The sequence below is a fragment of the Carcharhinus amblyrhynchos genome, chromosome 9 (assembly GCF_965287045.1).
Source record: "Carcharhinus amblyrhynchos chromosome 9, sCarAmb.v2.hapA, whole genome shotgun sequence".
NCBI classification, from domain to species: Eukaryota; Metazoa; Chordata; class Chondrichthyes; order Carcharhiniformes; family Carcharhinidae; genus Carcharhinus; species Carcharhinus amblyrhynchos.
The window spans coordinates 2718774-2741301 of NC_137332.1; the positions used below are offsets into that span (position 1 = coordinate 2718774).

Here is a 22528-nt window from a genome sequence, read left to right on the forward strand (position 1 = left end):
TCCTCTAACCTAAATTATAAGTGTGGGAAAGTTTTTTTTTGTTTTTTTTTCTGCTGGTAATTGTTTCAGGGATGGCAGTTCAGGCAGTGTGCTGCATCTCCTGTGGGATGTATGTGGTGAGGGACTCCAGTAGTGTTTCAGGGGATTTTACTTGTAAGAAGTGTGTTAGATTGAAGCTTCTGGAGGAGCGTGTAAAGGAGCTGGAGGGGGAATTAGAGGAACTCCGCATAATTCGGGAGGCAGAGGTGGACATTGATAGGAGTTATAAGGAGATAGTCACTCCTAGAAATCAGTCTTGGGTCACTGCCAAGAGGAGGGGAAAGAAGCAAGTCGGGGGAAAATCCCCTGGGGCTGTTCCCCTCCAAAATAGGTTTTCGGTCCTGGAGGCTACAGTTGAGGAGGAATCAACTGGGGATAGCCAAAGGGAGCAGGTCTCTGGGGGTGAGCCTATTGTAAAAGCTCAGGTGGTTAGGGGATGCAAAAGATTGGGCCTCGTGATTGGGGACTCCACAGTCAAGGGGACGGATAGGAGAGTCGGTAGTAATGGTAGGGACTCAGGGCTGCTGTGTTGCCTACCAGGGGCTGGGGTCCGGGATGTATCTGAGAGGATATTCAAGACTCTTAGGGGAGAGGGAGATCAACCCCAAGTTATAATTCATGTGGGGACACATGACATAGGGAAGCTAAGGGAAGGGGATATTAAGCAGAGATTCATGGAGTTGGGGTGGAAACTAAAGGCCAAGTCAGACAGAGTGGTTATCTCTGGACTCTTGCCTGTGCCAAGGGATAGTTTAGAGAGGAATAGAGAGAGGGAAAGTTTGAACTTGTGGCTGAGGGGATGGTGCAGGAGGGAGGGGTTCAAGTACTTGAGCAATTGGGGCTCATTCTGGGGAAGGTGGGACCTCTATAAGAGTGATGGTTTACACCTGAACCAGAGGGGAACAAATATCCTGGGGGGTAAATTTGTGAAGGCTATGCGGGGTGGTTTAAACTGATTCAGAGGGGGGGTGGGATCCTGAGTAGAGGGGGTGAAAGTGAGGGGGGCATAGATGGGGACTGCAATGCACGGCATTGTGGGGGTGGGGTGGAGCAGGGTTTGAAATGCGTATACTTTAATGCGAGGAGTATTCGCAATAAAGTGGATGAACTTGCAGTGTGGATCAGTACCTGGGACTTTGATGTTGTGGCCATTTCAGAGACATGGATAGAGCAGGGTCAGGAATGGATGTTGCAGGTCCCGGGGTACAAATGCTTTAGTCGGAGTAGAGAAGGAGGTAGAAGGGGGGGTGGGGTAGCATTATTGGTCAAGGACTGTATCACAGTGTCAGAGAGGAAGTTTGATGAGGACTTGTCTGTTGAGGTAGTATGGGTGGAGATTAGAAATAGGAGAGGAGAGGTCACCCTTCTGGGAGTCTTTTATAGACCTCCAAAAAGTTCTAGAGAGGTTGAGGAAAGGATTGCGGAGACGATCCTGGTTAGGAGTGAAAGTAATAGGGTAATTGTTATGGGGGACTTTAACTTTACCAATACTGATTGGAATTGCTATAGCTGTAGCTCGTTAGAGGGGTCAGTTTTTGTTCAAAGTGTGCAGGAAGGTTTTTTGACTCAGTATGTTGATAGGCCAACTAGAGGTGAGGCTATATTGGATTTGGTGCTGGGTAATGAGCCAGACCAGGTGCTAGACTTGGAAGTTGGTGTGCATTTTGGTGATAGTGACCACAATTCGGTTACGTTCACCTTAGTGATGGATAGGGATAGGCATGAACCTCGGGTCAGTAGTTTTAGCTGGGGGAAGGGTAATTATGAGGCTATTAGGAAAGAATTAGGAAGCATAGATTGGACTAGGAGATTACAGGGACTGGGAACGTCCGAAATGTGGAATTTTTTCAAGGAACAACTACTGCGGGTCTGCAACAGGTATGTCCCTGTCAGGCAAGGAGGATTTGGTAGGGCTAGGGAACCGTGGTGTACTAAAAAAGTTGATTCATTGGTTAGGAAGAAAAAGGAGGCTTATGTTCGGATGAGGCTTGAGGGCTCAGGTAGTGCATTAGAAAGCTTTAGATTGGCTAGGAGGGAGTTGAAGAGGGAGTTAAGAAGGGCTAAAAGAGGACATGAGATGACTTTGGCTGATAGGATTAAGGAGAATCCTAAGGCGTTCTATAGGTATGTCAAGAACAGAAGGTTGGTTAGGGCAAGATTAGGGCCAGTTATAGACAGTAGAGGGAAGTTGTGTGTGGAACCGGAAGAGATTGGAGAGGCATTCAACCAATATTTCTCTTCGGTGTTCACGCAGGGGGACATGAATGTAGCTGTGGAGGACACTGGGGTGCAGGGCTGTAAAATAGTAAGTATTGCAGTTGAAACCGGGGATGTGCTGGATATTCTAGAGGGCTTGAAAATAGATAAGTCCCCTGGTCCGGATGGGATTTACCCTAGGATTCTCTGGGAGGCTAGAGAGGTGATTGCAGAGCCTCTGGCTCTGATCTTCAGGTCATCATTGGTCTCTGGTATAGTACCGGAAGATTGGAGGACAGCGAATGTTGTCCCATTGTTTAAGAAGGGGAACAGAGACTTCCCCGGGAATTATAGACCGGTGAGTCTTACTTCTGTTGTGGGCAAGGTTTTAGAAAGAATTATTAGGGATAGGATTTATAGTTATTTGGAGAGTAATGAATTGATTAGAGACAGTCAGCATGGTTTTGTAGCAGGTAGGTCGTGCCTTACTAACCTTATTGAGTTCTTTGAGAAAGTGACCAAAGAGGTGGATAGGGGTAAGGCAGTTGACGTGGTATATATGGATTTTAGTAAGGCGTTTGATAAGGTTCACCATGGTGGGCTTCTGCAGAAAATGCAGATGTATGGGATTGGGGGTAATCTAGGTACTTGGATCAGGAATTGGCTGGCAGATAGGAGACAGAAGGTGGTGGTTGATGGTAAGTATTTGTCATGGAGTTCAGTTACTAGCGGTGTGCCTCAGGGATCTGTTTTGGGGCCACTGCTGTTTGTAATTTTTATTAATGATCTGGATGAGGGTATAGTTGGGTGGATTAGTAAGTTTGCTGATGACACCAAAGTCGGTGGTGTGGTAGATTGTGAGGAAGGGTGTCATAGTTTGCAGGGTGACTTAGACAGGTTGCAGAGCTGGGCCGCGAGGTGGCGGATGGAGTTTAATGCGGAGAAGTGTGAGGTAATTCATTTCGGTAGGAGTAACAGATGTGTTCAGTATAGGGCTAACGGGAGGACTTTGAATAGTGTGGAGGAGCAGAGGGATCTAGGTGTATGTGTACATAGATCCCTGAAGGTTGGGAATCAAGTAGATAAGGTAGTTAAGAAGGCATACGGTGTCTTGGCGTTTATTGGTAGGGGGATTGAATTTAGGAGTCGCAGCGTCATGTTGCAACTGTACACAACTCTGGTGCGGCCGCACTTGGAGTACTGTGTGCAGTTCTGGTCCCCACATTACAGGAAGGACGTGGAGGCTTTGGAGAGGGTGCAGAGGAGGTTTACCAGGATGTTGCCTGGTATGGAGGGGAGGTCATGAGGAGAGACTGAGGGATTTGGGGTTGTTTTCGCTGGAAAGAAGGAGGCTAAGAGGGGATCTTATTGAAACATATAAGATGATTAGAGGTTTAGATAGGGTGGATAGTGATAGCCTTTTTCCTCGGATGGAGAATGCTATCACGAGGGGGCATAGCTTTAAATTAAGGGGTGGTAGTTATAGGACGGATGTCAGGGGTAGGTTCTTTACCCTGAGGGTGGTGAGGGATTGGAATGCCCTGCCTGCTGTGGTTGTAAATGCGCCTAGTTTGGGGGCGTTTAAGAGATCTATGGATAGGTTTATGGACGAAAAGGGATTGGTTTAGATTAGTGGGTCAGTGTTTTTTTTAAAAAAACTGGTCGGCGCAACATCGTGGGCCGAAGGGCCTGTTCTGCGCTGTAATGTTCTATGTTCTATTAAGATGTTGAGAGGTATAGATCAGGTGGATTCTCAGAGGCTATTTCCCAGGGCTGAAATGGTCGCTACGAGAGGACACAGGTTTAAGGTGCTGGGGAGTAGGTACAAAGGAGATGTCAGGGGTAAGTTTTTCACTCAGAGGGTGGTGGATGAGTGGAATCGGCTGCCGTCAGTAGGGGTGGAGGCGAACTTGTTGGGGACTTTTAAGAGACTTCTGGATGAGTACATGGGATTGAGGGTTATAAGTAGGCCTAGTAAGTAGGGATATGATCATTGCAACTTGTGTGCTGAAGGGCCTGTTTGTGCTGTAGTTTTCTATGTTCCATAAAGAGCAAGAGGGTAGCCAGGGAGAGGATTGGTCCACTTAAGGACAGGGGAGGAAATCTATGCATGGAGCCTGAGGAAATGTGCAGGATATTAAATGAGTACTTTGCGTTGGTATTCACCAAAGAGAAGGACTTGGTGGATGATGAATCTGGGAAAGGGTGTGTAGATAGTTTGAGTCATGTTGAGATCAAAAAGAAAGAGATATTGAGGTTCTTGAGAAACATTAAGGTAGATAAGTCCCCAGGTCCTCATGGGATATACCCCAAAATACTGAAAGAGGCAAGCGAGGAAATTGCTGGGGCTGTGAGAGAAATCTTTGTATCCTCACTGGCTACAGGGGAGGTCCCAAAGGATTGGAGAATAGCCAATGTTGTTTCTTTGCTTAAGAAGGGTAGAAAAAATAATCCAGCTAATTACAGGCCGGTGAGCCTTATGTCAGTGGTGAGGAATTATTGGAGAGGAATAGCAAGAGACAATATGGCTTTGTGAAGGGGAGGTCACGTCTCACTAACTTAATCGAGTTTTTCGAGGAAGTGACGAAGATGACTGATGAGGGTAGGGCAGTGGATGTTGTCTACGTGGACTTCAGCAAGACTTGTGACAAGGTCCCTCATGGCAGACTGGTGTAGAAGGTGAAGTCGCATGGGATCAGAGGTGAGCTGGCAAGGTGAATATGGAACTGGCTTGGTCATAGATGACAGAGGGTAGCAATGGAAGGATGTGTTTCTGAATGGAGGGCCGTGACAAGTGGCGTTCCTCAGGGATCAGTGCTGGGACCTTTGCTGTTCGTAATATGTATAAATGATTTGGAAGAAAATGTAACTGGTTTGATTAGTAAGTTTGCGGATGACACAAAGATTTGTGGATAGCAATGAGGGCCATCAGAGGATACAGCAGGATATAGATTGGTTGGAGGCTTGGGCAGAGATGGCAGATGGATTTTAATCCAGACAAATGTGAGGTAATGCATTTTGGAAGGTCTAATAAAGATAAAAAATATACAGCAAATGGCAGAACCCTGAAGAGTATTGATAGGCAAAGGGATCTGGGTGTACTGGTACACAGGTCACTGCAAGTGGCAATGCAGGTGGAGAGGGTAGTCAAGAAGGCATACGGCATGCTTGCCTTCATCAGTCTTTTTCCAATTTAAAAATTGGAAAGTCATGTTACAGCTTTATAGAAGCTTAGTTAGGCCACACTTGGAATATAGTGTTTAATTCTGGTCTCCACACTACCAGAAGGATGTGGAGGCTTTGGAGAGGATACAGAAAAGATTTACCAGGATGTGGCCTGGTATGGAGGGCATTAGCTATGAGAGGTTAGAGGAGAGGTTAGTTTGTTCTCACTGGAACGACAGAGGGGCGACCTGATAGAAGTCAACAAGATTATGAGGGGCATGGACAGAGAGAATAGTCAGAAGCTTTTTCCCAGAGTGGAAGAGTCAATTACTAGGAGGCATAGGTTTAAGGTGCGAGGGGCAAGGTTTAAAGGAGATGTACAAGGCAAGTTATTTTACACAGAGGGTGGTTGGTATCTGGAACTCGCTGCCAGGGGAGGTAGTGGGAGCAGATACAATAGTGAGTTTTAAGGGGCACCTGGACAAATACATGAATACGGTCGGAATAGAGGGATATGGGTCTCTGGAAGGGTAGGGGGTTTTAGTTCAGTTGGCGGCATGGTTGGTGCAGGTTTGGAGGACTGAAGGGCCTATACAGGTGCTGTAATTTTCTTTGTTCTTTATGTGTGTGAGTGTGTGTGTGTGTGTATGTGAGTGTGTACCTTTGTTTTGTATTGTGGTCTTACCCAGTATCGTATCTTTACATGTTAGTAAACACTCTCTTAGTTGAATAGTTAGAAAATAGAACAGTACAGCACATACAGGCCCTTCAGCCCTCAATGTTGTGCTGAGCTATGTCCAAACCCAAGATCAAGCTAACCCACTCCCTATCATTCTGGTATGCTCCATGTGTCTATCCAATAACCGCTTGAAAATTCCTAAAGTGTTCCACTCCATTGTCACAGCAGGCAGTGCATTCCACACCCAACCACTCTGAGGAAAGAACTTACCTCGGACATCCCTCCTATAACTCCCCCCATGAATCTTAATAGTTATGCCCCCTAGTAACAGCTACATCCACCCGAGGAAACAGTCTCTGAACGTCCACTCTATCTATCCCCCTCATCATCTTATAAACCTCTATTAAGTCGCCTCTCATCCTCCTCCACCCTAAAGAGAAAAACCCTAGCTCCCTCGACCTTTCCTCATAAGACCTACCCTCCAAACCAGGCAGCATCCTGGTAAATCTCCACTGCACGCTCTCCAATGCTTCCACATCCTTCTTATAGTGAGGTGACCAGAACTGCACACAATGTTCCAAATGTGATCTCACCAAGGTCCTGCACAATTGCAGCATAACCCCACAGCTCTTAAACTCCAACCCCCTGTTAATAAACACTAACACACTACAGGCCTTCTTCACGGCTCTATCCACTTGAGTGGCAACCTTCAAGATCTGTGGATATGAACCCCAAGATCTCTCTGTTCCTCCACATTTTTCAGAACCCTGCCGTTGACCCTGCAATCCACATTCAAATTTGTCCTACCAAAATGAATCACCTCACACTTATCAGTGTCAAACTCCATCTGCCACTTTTCGGCCTAGCTCTGCATCCTATCAATGTCTCTTTGCAGCCCACAAGAGCCCTCCACCTCATCCACTACACCACCAATCTTGGTGTCATCAACAAATTTACTGACCCATCCTTCAGCCCTCTCCTCCAAGTCATTGATAAAAATCACAAATAGCAGAGGATCCAGCACTGATCCCTGTGGTACACCACTGGTAACTGGTCTCCAGTCTGAAAATTTTCCATCCACTACCACCCTCTGCCTTCTATGAGATAGCCAGTTATTTATCCAATTGGCCAAAATTTCCTTCTATCCCACATCTCCTTACTTTCTTTATGAGCCTACCATGGGGAACCTTATCAAAAGTCTTACTAAAATCCATATATACGACATCAACTGCTCTACCTTCATCTACACACTTAGTTACCTCCTCAAAGAATTCAAGCAAATTTGTGAGACAAGACTTACCCTTCATGAATCCGTGCTGACTATTTCGGATTAAGCTGCATCTTTCCAAATGGTCATAAATGTTATTCCTCAGGACCTTTTCAATTAACTTACCGACCATCAAAGTAAGACTATCTAGCCTATAATTACCAGGATCATTCCCATTTCCTTTCTTGAACAGAGGAACAACATTCGCCACTCTCCAGTCCTCTGGCACTAACCCCATGGACAGTGAGGACCCAAAGGTCAAAGCCAAAGGCTCTGCACTCTCATCCCTTGCCTCCCAAAGAATCCTAGGATATATTCCATCTGGCCCAGGGGACTTATTGACACTCAGGTTTTTCAAAATTGCTAATACATTTTCCCTCAGAACATCTATCTCCTCCATCCTATCAGCCTGTATCACACACTCATCCTCAAAAACATGGCCCCCTCTCCTTAGTGAACACTGAAGAAAAGTATTCATTCATTGTCCCTCCTATCTCTTCTGACTCCATGCACAAATTCCCACGACTATACTAAACTGGCCCTAATCTCACTCTGGTCATTCTTTTATTTCTCGCATAAGAGTAAAAAGCCTTGGGGTTTTCCTTTATCTGACCCGCCAAAGACTTCTCATGCCACCTCCTAGCTCTCCTATGACCTTTTTTAGCTCATTCCTTGCTCTCTTGTAACACTCAAGCGACCCAACTGAACCTTGTTTTCTCATCCTTACATACACTTCCTTTTTCCACTTTTCAAGACATTCAATCTCTTTTGTGAACCATGGTTCCCTCACTCGGCCATTTCCTCTCAGCCTGACAGGGGCATACTTACCAAGGACACACAGTGTTTGTTCCTTGAACAAGCTCCACTTTTCATTTGTGCCTTTCCCTGACAGTTTCTGTTCCCATCTTATGCTCCCTAATTCTTGCCTAATCGCATTATAATTACCCCTCCCCCAGTTATAAACCTTGCCCTGCCGTATGGCCCTATCCCTCTCCATTGCAATAATGAAAGACACCAAATTGTGGTTACTATCTCCACAGTGCTCTCCCACAAACAAATCTAACACTTGGCCTGGTTCATTACCCAGCACCAAGTCCAATGTGGCCCCATCTCTTGTCGGCCTATCCACATATTCTGCCAGGAAACCCTCCTGCACACACTGTACAAAAACTACCTTATCCAAATTATTCGACCTATAAAAGTTCCAGTCAATATTTGGAAAGTTAAAGTCACCCATGATAACTACCCTGTGACCTCCCCACCTATCCATAATCTGCTTTGCCATTTCGTCCTCCACATCTCTATTATTATTTGGGGGCCAATAGAAAACTCCTAATAATGTGACCGCTCCTTTCCTATTTCTAACTTCAGCCCATATTGCCTCAGTAGGCAGATCGCCCTCGAAATGCCTTTCAGCAGCCTTTAAACTATCCTTGATTAACAATGCTACTCTTCCACCTCTTTTACCACCTTCCCTATTCTTACTGAAAGCTCTATACCCTGGAACTGCCAACAACCATTCCTGTCCCTGTTCTAACCATGTCTCCGTAATGGCCACAACATCAGAGTCCCAAGTACTAATCCACGCTCCAAGTTCACCTACCTTATTTCGGAGAATACAAGAAGACTTGACCTTTTGCTCCCGGGTTTGCATATCTTTCCCAACATCACACCAAATTGAACATTTGGGGAGTGGGGGGGATGCCACGGGTGTTCAGTGGGTGGGTGTTGGGTGTTCCATTGGGCGGGGGTGTGGTTGTTCCATGGGGGAATTGGGGATGTTGGGGGTGGGGGGAGGTTGTTGGCTTTGTTCTGTGGGTTGGGTTCTATAGTGCCGTGTTTCTGTGGGGTTAAAGGAGATTGTTAGGGAGGATGTTCAGTTGGGGTGGAGCTGAGGGTGGGGATGGTGGCAGATGGGGAAAGTTCTACTTCTAATTTTGCGTATTGAGTCCAGCCCACCTGCATGATGTCATGGGAACTGCCCCTTCACTTTTTATGCCAAAGGCATCTGGAGGAAAGAAAAAATTTATAAGTCACAAGTAGGCTTATATTAACATTGCGATGAAGTTATTGTGAAAATCCCCTAGTTGCCACATTCCAGCGTCTGTTTGGGTACACTGAGGGAGAATTTAGCATGACCAATCCACTTAACCTGTACATTATTGGACCCCGGGATGCAACCGGAGCACCCAGAGGAAACCCACACAGACACGGGAGAATGTGCAAACTTCACAGTGACCCAAGCCAGGAATTGAACACGGATCCCTGGCACTGTGAGGCAGCAGTGCTAACTACTGTGCCACCGTGCTGCCCCAAAGAAATCACACAAAGTCCCGTCTGGGATTTGAACCCAGGATCTCGCAAATTCTTCTGACGAAAGTCCGAAGCAGGAACCATACCTCAAGCCAAGGAGCCAAGACTGAATACCGAACAATATGGTGGGGAAAGCCACCTATGGAGCTGGTAACTTCCTTGTTGTTTTTCTCACTAGCTGCTGCAGTACTCTATTTTTGAGAAGATTCTATCTTTATTGCCATTCTCATGCCTTTTCCCTATTCCCCTGCACATTATTTATTTTCAGATAACCATCTAACGCTCTCTGGAATGACTCAATTCAACTAGGCTGCTTCCACCACACTTCCAGGCAGTGCATTCCAGGCAAAACAACTCGTATGACAGCTCTGTTGTCCCATTGTCATTCCAACTGAACCAATTGTCTCGCACAATTTCTTACCCCCAACTGACATCCTTAATTTGAGTTCCCTCTTAACTTATCTGAAAAAACAGAATTAAAACCTCTGTAAACCTCAATGCCCCTTAACAGCTGTCCATCCGAATAACTCTTTAAGGTATATGTTGACCCAGAATCAGCTGTGGATCAGTGGGTAGCACTCTCAAGTCAGGAGCTTGTCAATTCAAGCCCCAGTTCAGGAAATTGAATGCAAAGTCATGGCTGGAAATCCAGGCTCAGTCCTGAGGGAGTGCTGCACAGTTAGGAGCGCTGCTCTGTTAGAGATGTTTTGTATTTTGGATGGTGAATTAAACAAAAGCCACATCTTTCCTCTTGGATGGATGTATAAGATTCCACAATATTATTTCCAAGAATAGCAGGGAAGCTCTCCCCTGTGCTCTGAAGCCAATATTTATCCCTCAACCAACATCATTAAAACAGATTGCCTAATCATTTATCACATTACTGCTTAAGAACATAAGAACATAGGAAATAGGAGCAGGAGCAGGCCATCTAGCCCTTGAGCCTGCCCCACCATTCAATAAGATCATGGCTGATCTGAAATGGATCAGTTCCACTTACCCGTTTTCTCCCCATAACCCTTAATTCCCTTGTCTATCAGAAACCTATCTACCCGTGACTTAAATATATTTAGCGAGGTAGCCTCCACCACTTCATCGGGCAGAGAATTCTAGAGATTCATCACCCTTTGAGTGAAGAAGTTCCTCCTCCTGCTTGTGGAAGCTAGCTGTGCAGAAATTGATTGCAGCATTTCTTTTCATTACAACAGCGACTACACTTCAAAAATTACTTCAGATGTCTTAAGATCATAAAGTTGGTATATAAGCTCTTTATTTTTACATAGTTGTTGATTACTCGCAACACATTGGCCAAGATAAGAGATGTGAACAACCCTATCTTTCTAATCCTGAGTTCCAGGAGACAGAAATAAGACTGAGAGGACAGCCACCAACACTCAGTCTTTATTCAGTCTGCTAACTCATCTAGGTTTGAAACCACAAAGCCTTAGGAAACATAAATATAAGTCAGTGCATGACCAATGATAATTCTGAAGTGCTGGATCTGTACCTTGATCTTATCAATGTAGCCAGTCTCCCTGTGGTTGAAAGTCTTGTGAGCTCCATTCTTTTGAACCAGACTGAGTCCTTCCTGAGTCCCAGCTGTACCAAGCACCTTCAGGCCATAGGCTCTGGCAATCTGGCAGGTTGCTATCCCAACCTGAAAGTCAGCAAAATAATTACGCACTACTTTTCATGAAGGCAGCTTCTCAATTTCATGAGAACCAGTCCATTCCAGCCAAACACAATACCTCTACTCTCCAATTGCTGCAAGCAAACAAGCATAGAAATCCAAACTGCAATTACTGTTTTCCTCCAGACTGCAATTCTGATTTCAAACCAAGATCTTTTTTGCATGGAGATTCGGGACAGGAATAGCAGCACCAAGATCATGCTCTGCCCTATTAATAATCCAACAAGATTGCAGTAACAATTTAAACAAAGTAGCTCATCACTTTTATCAGAAAGAAAAGAACTTTATAAAAAAGAACTTTATAAAAACGTGACATCAATATGACACAGCGTATTTACAAACATGAACATACGTGCAATAAAATATACTAGAGCTGATTGGTAGGTCATTCAAAAAGCTGGCCAAGCAGGATGGGCTGAATGGCCTTCACCAGCACTATATGATTCTAATATTTATTTCAATATTAGGGATGGGGAAATATAAACACAACAAGATGCTGGAGATAGCGGGATACATCTACTGGACCCCCTTTTTAAAAATGCATTTGTTGTGAGTATCACTGGCAGAGCTATCATTTACTTGCTATCCTGAATTGCCCTTGAAAAGATGATGGTAGTGTTATTGAACTACTGCAAGTGTAGCTGTTTGGTACAGCTGAGTGGCTTGCTCGGCCATTTCAGAGGGAACCACACTGCTGCGGGTCTGGAGTCATATCTAGGCCAGAGCAGCTAAGGACAGATTTCTTTCCCTGAAGAGCATTCGTGAAGCAGATGGATTTTTATGACAATCAGGTAGTTTCTGGTTACCATGACCGAAATGAGCTTTTTACTCCAGATTTACTTAATTATAGAATTTAAATTTCTCAGCTGCTGTGGTGGGATTTGAATTTACCCTCTGAACAATGAGCTTTGGCCTCTGGATTATAAATCCATACTGAACCCCATGAGTGTTCTTAACAATTGGGAGGTATTTAATTAGGTTGAAGAGAGAACGAGTGATTCTTCCGGTTTTGGAGTCAGAAATGAAAGGTCAATGATTGAAAATTGCAACTAAAAAAAATTGCAACTAAAAATTCAGGACAGAGGATCAGGGAATATTTCTCCAACACAGAATTTGGTTGCAGCATTCGCTGCTTCACCAAGGTAAGTGGCTGAGACATCAAGGAAAAAGATTTTGAGTAGTGGAGGGCTATAAGGAAAAGACCTGGAGAGGGATAAATCGTAAACAGCCAGCACAGACACAACAGGCAGAATTTTTCTTATGTTCTTTTCCATGCAAAGGTCCGTTGAGCTAGGGTGGGAATTTCCAGCCTAGGGACGAGCATCCTGCTGAATGAGTCAAATGGCCTCCTTTGTGTAGTAACATTCTACAATTCGAAATTGTCTTCTACTTGAATATAAAAGAGTGCAGTGACTGGGGCATCTTTAAGTTATCCTCTCCCAACTTTATAAATAGACAGAGAGAAGAATTGAATCTAGCCTCTGAAGTATAGGGGATGGAACGTTCTCTCAGAAGTCAGCTAGACAGTCAATATCTTTTCTCAAAGGAAGGGGAGTCTAAAACTAGAGGGCATATGTTTAAGGTGAGAGGGGAGATACAAAAGTGTCCAGAGAACATAGAACATAGAACATTACAGCGCAGAACAGGCCCTTCGGCCCACGATGTTGCGCCGATCAATTAAAAAAGCAATGACCCTCTAACCTAAACCAATCCCTTTCCATCCATAAACCTATCCATGGATCTCTTAAACGCCCCCAAACTAGGCGCATCTACAACTGCAGCAGGCAGAACATTCCAATCCCTCACCACCCTCTGGGTGAAGAACCTACCCCTGACATCCATCCTATATCTACCACCCCTTAATTTAAAGCTATGCCCCCTCGTGCTAGCTTTCTCCATCCGAGGAAAAAGGCTATCACTGTCCACCCTATCTAAACCTCTAATCATCTTATATGTTTCAATAAGGTCCCCTCTTAGCCGCCTTCTTTCTAACGAAAACAACCCCAAATCCCTCAGTCTCTCCTCATAGGACCTTCCCTCCATACCAGGCAACATCCTGGTAAACCTCCTCTGCACTCTCTCCAAAGCCTCCACATCCTTCCTATAATGTGGGGACCAAAACTGCACACAGTACTCCAAGTGCGGACGCACCAGAGTTTTGTACAGTTGCAACATGACGTTGCGGCTCCGAAATTCAATCCCCCTACCAATAAACGCCAAGACACCGTATGCCTTCCTAACTACCTTATCTACTTGATTCCCAACTTTCAGGGATCTATGTATTGAGATTGGAGAGGCATTGAACCAATATTTCTCTTCGGTATTCACGCAGGGGGACATAAATGTAGCTGTGGAGAACACTGGGTTGCAGGGTTGTAAACTGGACAGTATTGCAGTTGATAGGGAGGACGTGCTAGATATTCTTGAGGGTTTGAAAATAGATAAGTCCCCTGGGCCGGACGGGATTTACCCTAGGATTCTCTGGGAGGCAAGAGAGGCGATTGCAGAGCCTCTGGCTCTGATCTTCAGGTCGTCGTTGGCCACAGGTATAGTGCCAGAAGATTGGAGGATAGCGAATGTTGTCCCATTGTTTAAGAAGGGGAACAGAGACTTCCCCGGGAATTATAGACCGGTGAGTCTTACTTCTGTTGTGGGCAAGGTTTTAGAAAAAATTATCAGGGATAGGTTTTATAGCTATTTGGAGAGTAATGAATTGATTGGAGATAGTCAGCATGGTTTTGTGGAGGGTAGGTCGTGCCTTACTAACCTTATTGAGTTTTTTGAGAAAGTGACCAAAGAGGTGGATGGGGGTAAGGCAGTTGACGTGGTATATATGGACTTTAGTAAGGCGTTTGATAAGGTTCACCATGGAAGGCTTCTGCAGAAAATGCAGATGTATGGGATTGAGGGTGATTTAGGTAATTGGATCAGGAATTGGCTAGCGGATAGGAGACAGAGGGTGGTGGTTGATGGTAAGTATTTGTCATGGAGTTCAGTTACTAGCGGTGTGCCTCAGGGATCTGTTTTGGGGCCATTGCTGTTTGTAATTTTTATAAATGATCTGGATGAGGGTATAGTTGGGTGGATTAGTAAATTTGCTGATGACACCAAAGTCGGGGGTGTGGTTGATAGTGAGGAAGGGTGTCATAGTTTACAGAGAGACTTGGACAAGTTGCAGAGCTGGGTCGAGAGGTGGCAGATGGAGTTTAATGCGGAAAAGTGTGAGTAATTCACTTTGGCAGGAATAACAGATGTGTAGAGTATAGGGCTAACGGTAGGACTCTGAATAGTGTGGATGAACAGAGGGATCTAGGTGTATGTGTACATAGATCCCTGAAAGTTGGGAATCAAGTAGATAAGGTTGCTAGGAAGGCATACGGTGTCTTGGCGTTTATTGGTAGGGGGATTGAATTTAGGAGCCACAGCATCATGTTGCAACTGTACAAAACTCTGGTGCGGCCGCACTTGGAGTATTGTGTGCAGTTCTGGTCCCCACATTATAGGAAGGATGTGGAGGCTTTGGAGAGGGTGCAGAGGAGGTTTACCAGGATGTTGCCTGGTATGGAGGGGAGGTCCTATGAGGAGAGACTGAAGGATTTGAGGTTGTTTTCATTAGAAAGAAGGCGGCTAAGGGGGGACCTTATTGAAGCATACAAGATGATTAGAGGTTTAGATAGGGTGGACAGTGATAGTCTTTTTCCTCGGATGGAGAAAGCTAGCACGAGGGGGCATAGCTTTAAATTAAGGGGTGGTAGTTATAGGACGGATGTCAGAGGTAGGTTCTTTACCCAGAGGGTGGTGAGGGATTGGAATGCCCTGCCTGCTGCAGTTGTAAATGCGCCTAGTTTGGGGGCGTTTAAGAGATCAGTGGATAGGTTTATGGATGGAAAGGGATTGGTTTAGGTTAGAAGGTCATTGCTTTTTAATTGGTCGGCGCAACATCGTGGGCTGAAGGGCCTGTTCTGCGCTGTAATGTTCTATGTTCTATGTACACATATACCTAGATCCCTCTGCTCATCAACACTATTCAGAGTCCTACCGTTAGCCCTATACTCTACACATCTGTTATTCCTGCCAAAGTGAATTACCTCACACTTTTCCGCATTAAACTCCATCTGCCACTTCTCGGCCCAGCTTTGCAACTTGTCCAAGTCTCTCTGTAAACTATGACACCCCTCTTCACTATCTACCACTCCTCCGACTTTGGTGTCATCAGCAAATTTACTGATCCACCCAACTATACCCTCATCCATATCATTTATAAAAATTACAAACAGCAGTGGCCCCAAAACAGATCCCTGAGGCGAATTTTTTCACACAGAGAGTAGTGAGTGTCTGGAACAAGCTGCCAGACGTAGTAGTAGAGGCGGATACAATTTTGTCTTTTAAAAACATTTAGGTTGTTACATGGGTAAAATGGGTATAGAGGGATATGGGCCAAATGTGGGCAATTGGGACTAGTTTTGGGATTTAAAAAAAAGGGTGGCATGGATAAGTTGGGCCAAAGGGCCTGTTTCCATGCTGTAAACCTCTATCACTTTACGATTCTAAGTACCATAGAACCATAGAATCTCTACACTGCAGAAGGAGGCTATTCAGCCCATCGAGTCTGCACTGTCTCTCTGAAAGAGCGAGTTACTCAGGCCCATCACCCACACCCATAACCCTGCACGTTCACCATGGTTAATCCATCTAATCTGCACATCTTTGGACTGTGACACAGGAAGAACGTGCAAACTCCACACAATCACCCAAGGTTGGGATCAAATTTGGGTCCCTGGTGCTTTGAGGCAGCAGTGCTAACCACTGTACCACCGTGCTGCCAAGTACCAATGAGATAAAAGAGGAACAAGGGGGAGAGGAAGTTGAGTTCTTTTCGTAAAGTTCTTTTCTTTCTGAGTTCGGCCATTTCAGCCTAGTTGAGTTCTTTGAGAATGTGACAACACATTACGAAGAAAGAGCAGTAGACGTGGTTTACATGGACTTCAGAAAGGCGTTTGATAAGGTTCCCCATGCAAGACTTCTTGAGAAGGTGAGAGGGCATGGGATCCAAGGGGCTGTTGCCTTGTAGATCCAGAATTGGCTTGCCTGCAGATGGCAGAGAGTGGTTGTGGATGGGTCTTTTTCTGCATGGAGGTCAGTCACCAGTAGAGTGCCCCAGGGATCTGTTCTAGGACCCTTGCTATTTGTCATTTTCATGAATGATCTGGATGAGGAAGTGGAGGGATGGGTTAGTAAGTTCGCTGACGATACGAAGGTTGGTGGTGTTGTGGATGGTCTGGAGGGATGTCAGAAGTTGCAGCGGGACATAGATAGGATGCAAGACTGGGCAGAGAAGTGGCAGATGGACTTCAACGCAGATAAATGTGTGATTTGGTGAAAGAATTCCAGAGAGCTGGAATGTAGTAAAGAAAAGACCATCTTCTGGCACTGACATTGTTTGTTATAAAAGGTCATATCAAAATTCCTAGACGTTTGATCAATGTAGCTTACCCCTCCGCTTGCTCCATGAACCAGAACAGTTTCTCCAGCTCTCACATGGGCTCTGAAAGAGAAAGGAGTCCCAGTGAGAAAGTGTGCATCTAGTCTGCATCCACTAGAATAGAAACTGGTGATTGGTTGCTATTCAGATGCCAGCAATTGTACAATGATTGGGATGAGTTCTGTCAAAATGCAATTTGGTGGCAAACCTGCACTGAGCAAGTGTGGAAATTTACAGAAGTTTGTATTCCCATGAGTATAGAAAAATTAAAAGAGTGATCTAATTGAGGTATTTGAGGTATTGAGGTAACGTTGGTCCCTTAGAGGATGAGAAGGGGGACTTAGTGGTAGAGGATGGGGATATGGCTGAGGTCCTGAATAACTTTTTTGTTTCTGTCTTCACGGAGGAGGACGTGAATAATTTGCCGGGTGTTAGAGATGGAAAGGTGGTAGGACTGGAGGGTCTCAATGACATTACTGTTACTAGAGAGGCGGTGCTCGACAGACTGGAGGGACTGATTGTGGACAAGTTGCCAGGACCGGATGGAATGCATCCGAGGGTTCTGAAAGAAATGGCGGAGGTGATAGTGGATGCCTTGGTGGTTATTTTCCAGACGTCGCTGGATTCCGAGGAAGTGCCGGAAGATTGGAAAGCGGCTAATGTTACGTCGTTGTTTAAGAAGGGTGCCAGGCAAAAGGCGGGGAATTATAGGCCTGTTAGTTTAATGTCTGTTGTAGGTAAAATGTTAGAATCCGTCATCAAGGAGGAAATAGCGAGGCATCTTGAGAGGAATTGCTTGATAGAGCAGACGCAGCACGGTTTCGTTAAAGGGAAGTCGTGTCTGACAAATTTACTGGAGTTCTATGAGGATGTGTCTAGGGCAGTGGATAGAGGAGAGCCGGTGGATGTGGTCTTTCTGGATTTTCAGAAGGCGTTTGACAAGGTACCTCACAGGAGGTTATTGCAGAAGGTCAGGGGACAGGGAGTTGGGGGTAGGGTGTTAGCGTGGATAGAGGATTGGTTGTCAAATAGGAGGCAGAGAGTGGGGGTCAATGGGTGCTATTCGGATTGGCGGATGGTGACTAGTGGAGTGCCTCAGGGGTCGGTGCTGGGGCCTCAGCTATTTACCATTTATATAGATGATCTGGAGGAGGGAACCGAGTGTAGGGTGTCGAAATTTGCTGATGACACCAAGATTGGAGGAAAGGCAAATTGTGCGGAGGGTGTGGAGAGTCTACAGAAGGATCTAGATAGGCTGGGCGAATGGGCCAGGAAATGGCAAATGGAATTTAATGTTGGCAAGTGTGAGGTGGTCCACTTTGGTAGGAATAATGGTAGGAAGGATTATCACTTACGTGGAGAAAAACTGCAGCAGGTGATGGTGCAGAGGGACCTCGGGGTCCTTGTGCATGAGTCGCAAAAACCCAGCTTGCAGGTGCAGCAGGTGATCAGGAAGGCGAATGGGATGCTGGCCTTCATAGCGAGGGGGATTGAATATAAAAGTAGGGAGGTCTTGCTGTGGCTGTATAGGGCATTGGTGAGGCCGCAGCTGGAGTACTGTGTGCAGTTTTGGGCGCCGTACTTACGCAAGGATATTTTGGCCTTGGAGGGAGTGCAGTGGAGGTTTACTAGGCTGATGCCGGAGTTGAGGGGGTTGAGCTATGAGGAGAGGCTGAATAAACTAGGCTTGTACTCGTTAGAGTTTAGAAGAATGAGGGGAGATCTCATTGAGACGTATAAGATGATGAATGGGATGGATAGGATAGAGGTGGAGAGACTCTTCCCACTCAGAAAGGATAATAGGACTAGGGGGCACAGCCTCAAGATAAAGGGGGGGGCGGTTTAGATCGGAGTTGAGGAGGAACTTCTTCACTCAAAGGGTGGTGAATCTCTGGAATTCTCTGCCCGTTGAAGTGGTGGAGGCTACCTCGCTAAATATTTTTAAGACGCGGGTTGATGGGTTTTTGATAAGAGAGGGGATTAAGGGTTATGGGGAGAGGGCGGGAATGTGGAACTGAGCCACGACAGATCAGCCATGATCTTATTGAATGGCGGGGCAGGCTCGAAGGGCTAGATGGCCCACTCCTGCTCCTATTTCTTATGTTCTTATTTAGGATAATTGAAGGATGTGACAGTTTAGATAGTTTCTCTTTTTTTCATCTGGTGAGGAAATCCAGAACAAGGGAGTCAAATCTTAAAATTAGAGCTCAGTCATTCTGGGGGTAATGTCAGGAAGCACTTCTTCACTTAAAGTAATGGAAATCTGGGACCCAAGAACCTTTCAGGCTTGAGGGATCCATTGAAAATTTCAAAACTGAAGTTGATAGATTTTTGGGATAATTGGTGTGAGGGATTGTGGAACCAAGGCAGGTAACTGGAGATCAGCCATTACCTAATTGAATAGTAGAACTGGCTCAAGAGGCTGAATGGCCTCCTTGAGTTCCCATGTTCTTAATCCATCACATGCTGGAGTCAATTATTAAGGATGGTGACAGGGTCAGTCCAAGTCAGCGCAGATTCACTAAAGGGAAGTCATACATGACAAATCTTCTGGAATTTTTGAGGATATGACCAGTAGAGTGGACAAGGGTGAACCAATGGATGTTACGTATCTAGACTTTCAAAAGCTTTTGACAAGGTCCCACACAAAAGATTAGTGAGCAAAATTAAAACTCATGGTATTGGGGGTAATATTTTGACGTGGATAGAAAACTGGTTGACAGACAGGAAGCAGCGAGTGGGAATAAACAGGTCCTTTTCAGAGTGGCAGGCAGTGACTAGTGGGGTACCTCAGGATTCAGTGCTGGGATCTCAGCTATTCACAATTAATGATTTAGATGAAGGAATTGAATGCAATATCTCCAAATTTGCAGACGACACTAACCTGGGTAGCAGTGTGTGCTGTGAGGAGGATGCTCAGAGGCTGCAGGGTGACTTGGACAAGCTGGCTAAGTAGGCAAATACTTGGTAAATGCAATATAATGTGGATAAATGTGATGTTATCCACTTTGGTGGAAAAAACAGGAAGGAAGATTCTTATCTGAAATGGTGGCAGTTTAAGAAAAGGGGAAGTGCAACATGACCTGGGTGTCATGGTGGAACAATCGCTGAAGGTTGGTGTGCAGATACAGCAGGCAGTGAGGAAAGCTAATGGCATGCTGGCCTTCATAGCAAAAGGATTTGAGTACAGGAGTAAGAATGTCTTGCTGCAGTTATACAGGGACTTAGTGAGGCCACACCTTGAGTATTGTGTGCAGTTTTAGTCTCCTAGGAATGACATTTTTGTTATTGAGGAAGCCCAGCAAAGGATCAGCAGATTGACTTCTGGAATAAAAAGAGAAAAACGTTGGAAAATCTCAGCAGGTCTGACAACATCTGTGGAGCGACAGCAGAGCCCATGTTTCGAGTCTGGATGACCCTTCATCAGATTCCTGGAATGCCAGGACTGATATATGAAGAGAGACTAGGTTGACTGGACTTCTACTCACTGGAATTTAGAAAAATGAAAGGGGGTCTCATAGAAACATATAAAATCCTGATGGGACTGGATGGGCTAGATGTGGGAAGAATGTTGGGGAAGTGCAGAACTATGGGTCAAAGTCTAAAAATATGGGGTAAACCATTCAGGATTGAGATGAGGAAGAATTTCTTCACTCAGAGAGTTGTAAACCTGTGGAATTCTCTACCACAGAAAGCTGTTGGGGCCAATTCGCTAGATATGTTCAAGAAGGAGCTGGACATGGCCCTTGTGGCTAAAGGAATCAAGGGATATGGAGAGAAAACAGGAGTGGGATACTGAAAGTGCATGATCAACTACAATCATATGGAATGATGGTGCAGGCTCAAAGAGCCGAATGGACTACTCCTGCTCCTATTTTCAATATTTCTATTTAGGGAGAAGTAGAAGATCAACCATAATCTTGTTGAATTAAGGAATGGGCATGAAGGGCTAAACGGTCTATTCCTTCTCTTATTCTTATGTTGTTACAGACTCAAAGTTGTCTTACTTGTGCACGAGTGCTCGATATGCAGTGAAGTAAGGAATTCCAATAGCTGATCCCTCCTTGCAGCTAAGATTGTCTGGCAATGGATAAACGTCGTCACCTGAAGCAATTGTATACTCTGCATATCCACCAGTGATGGTTCCACAAGTAAAAACACGGTCCCCTTTCTCGAAACAAGAAGGACAGATTTGTTGAGAATTTAATATTAAATCTGTTAAAAACTTTCCAATTTACTGACAATAGAATATACCAAAAACATTTTACTATTTTAAAAACAGTAAGAAATCTCACAACACCAGGTTGAAGTCCAACAGATTTATTTGAAATCACGAGCTTTCGGAGTGCTGCTCTTTCACCAGGTTAGTTTTAAAAATGTCAAGCTTGTGCATACTACCCATCAACCTTTCTCCACTCTAAATTCTTTCATTAAATTGGAAACTGCCCATGTAAACTTGTTATTCTGTCATCACACCATCCTACAGTGTTGATTGATGTCCAAGAACCCTGTTTTGTGTTTCCCAGAAAATCCAGGGCTCCAGCCAACTCTACTTCCTAATTTATTCCAGGTTTTATGACATAACTACGGATAATATGAATTTAGAAATATTATCTAAACAAAAAGACAGAAAATGGATCAATTATTCATTGTTCTTTTACCCAGATTAACCCAAGGTTCTGCTTAATCTTGACTCTCCACGCACAGCTCCGGCCTTTTCATACTACATCATTCATTGCAATAAATTTCATTATAGCAGAACATGTGAAATATGTGACTGTAAAGGAACATGTTACAAAAAGCATCTAACCATCTTAAGTTGTATCGAAGATATTAGGTAGCTTTTTTTATTGCATCCATTGTGTTTTTATTGAGAAACTAACATGAAGATAGCATTGCAGTTATGTTACTGAATTAGTAATCCAGAGGCCCTGGACTAATACTCTGGAGATGAGTTCAAACCCCATTAGGGCAGCTGGAGGAATTTGGCTTCGATAATGAATAAATCCTGAATAAAATGCTAATTTCAGTACTGATCTTGAAACTACCTGATTGTCGTAAAATCTACCTGGTTCACTAATGCCCTTTAGGAGTATACCGTTTTGGATACTGTTGCGGGGGATGACTTACCGGGGTAAGCCATGGGGTACGGGTCTCTGGCATAGAGTCTGTCCCTTTTGCTCAGAAGGGAAGGGGGAGAGGAGTAGAGCATTAGTCATTGGGGACTCCATAGTTAGGGAGACAGATAGGAGATTCTGTGGGAACAAGAGACACTCGCAATTGGTGTGTTGCCTCCCAGGTGCCAGGGTCCGTAATGTCTGTAATCATGTTTTCGGGATCCTTAAGGGGGAGGGGGACCAGCCCCAAGTCATGGTCCACATAGGCACCAAAGACATTGGTAGGAAAATAGATGGAGATGTAAGGCAGAAATTCAGGGAGTTAGGGTGAAAGCTTAGAGCTAGAACAAACAGAGTTACCCATGCCACATGGTAGCGAGGCAAGGAGTAGGGAGAGAGAGCACTTGAACACATGGCTTCAGGAATGGTGCAGGAGGGAGGGATTCAGATAGCTGGAGAACTGGGGCTCATTCTGGGGTAGGTGGGACCTCTACAAGCAGGATAGTCCACACCTGAACCAGAGGGGTACCAATATTCGGGGCGGGGGGGTGGAATTTGCTAATGCTCTTCGGGAGGGTTT

General features: G+C 45.0%; 1 protein-coding gene across 3 annotated transcripts in view; it reads right to left on the reverse strand.

Annotated features, from left to right (window-relative positions):
- cryz (crystallin, zeta (quinone reductase)) overlaps nt 1-22528 on the reverse strand; it is a 70147-nt gene that overhangs the window by 13193 nt on the left and 34426 nt on the right. For all 3 annotated transcript variants that reach the window (XM_080195077.1, XM_080195076.1, XM_080195078.1), the window contains exons 4-6: nt 20839-21002; nt 16843-16894; nt 11167-11316 (exon numbers count right to left, since the gene is read on the reverse strand). In XM_080195077.1, coding sequence (XP_080051203.1) covers nt 11167-11316; nt 16843-16894; nt 20839-21002 — 366 coding nt within the window. The remainder of the gene's footprint in view (nt 1-11166; nt 11317-16842; nt 16895-20838; nt 21003-22528) is intronic.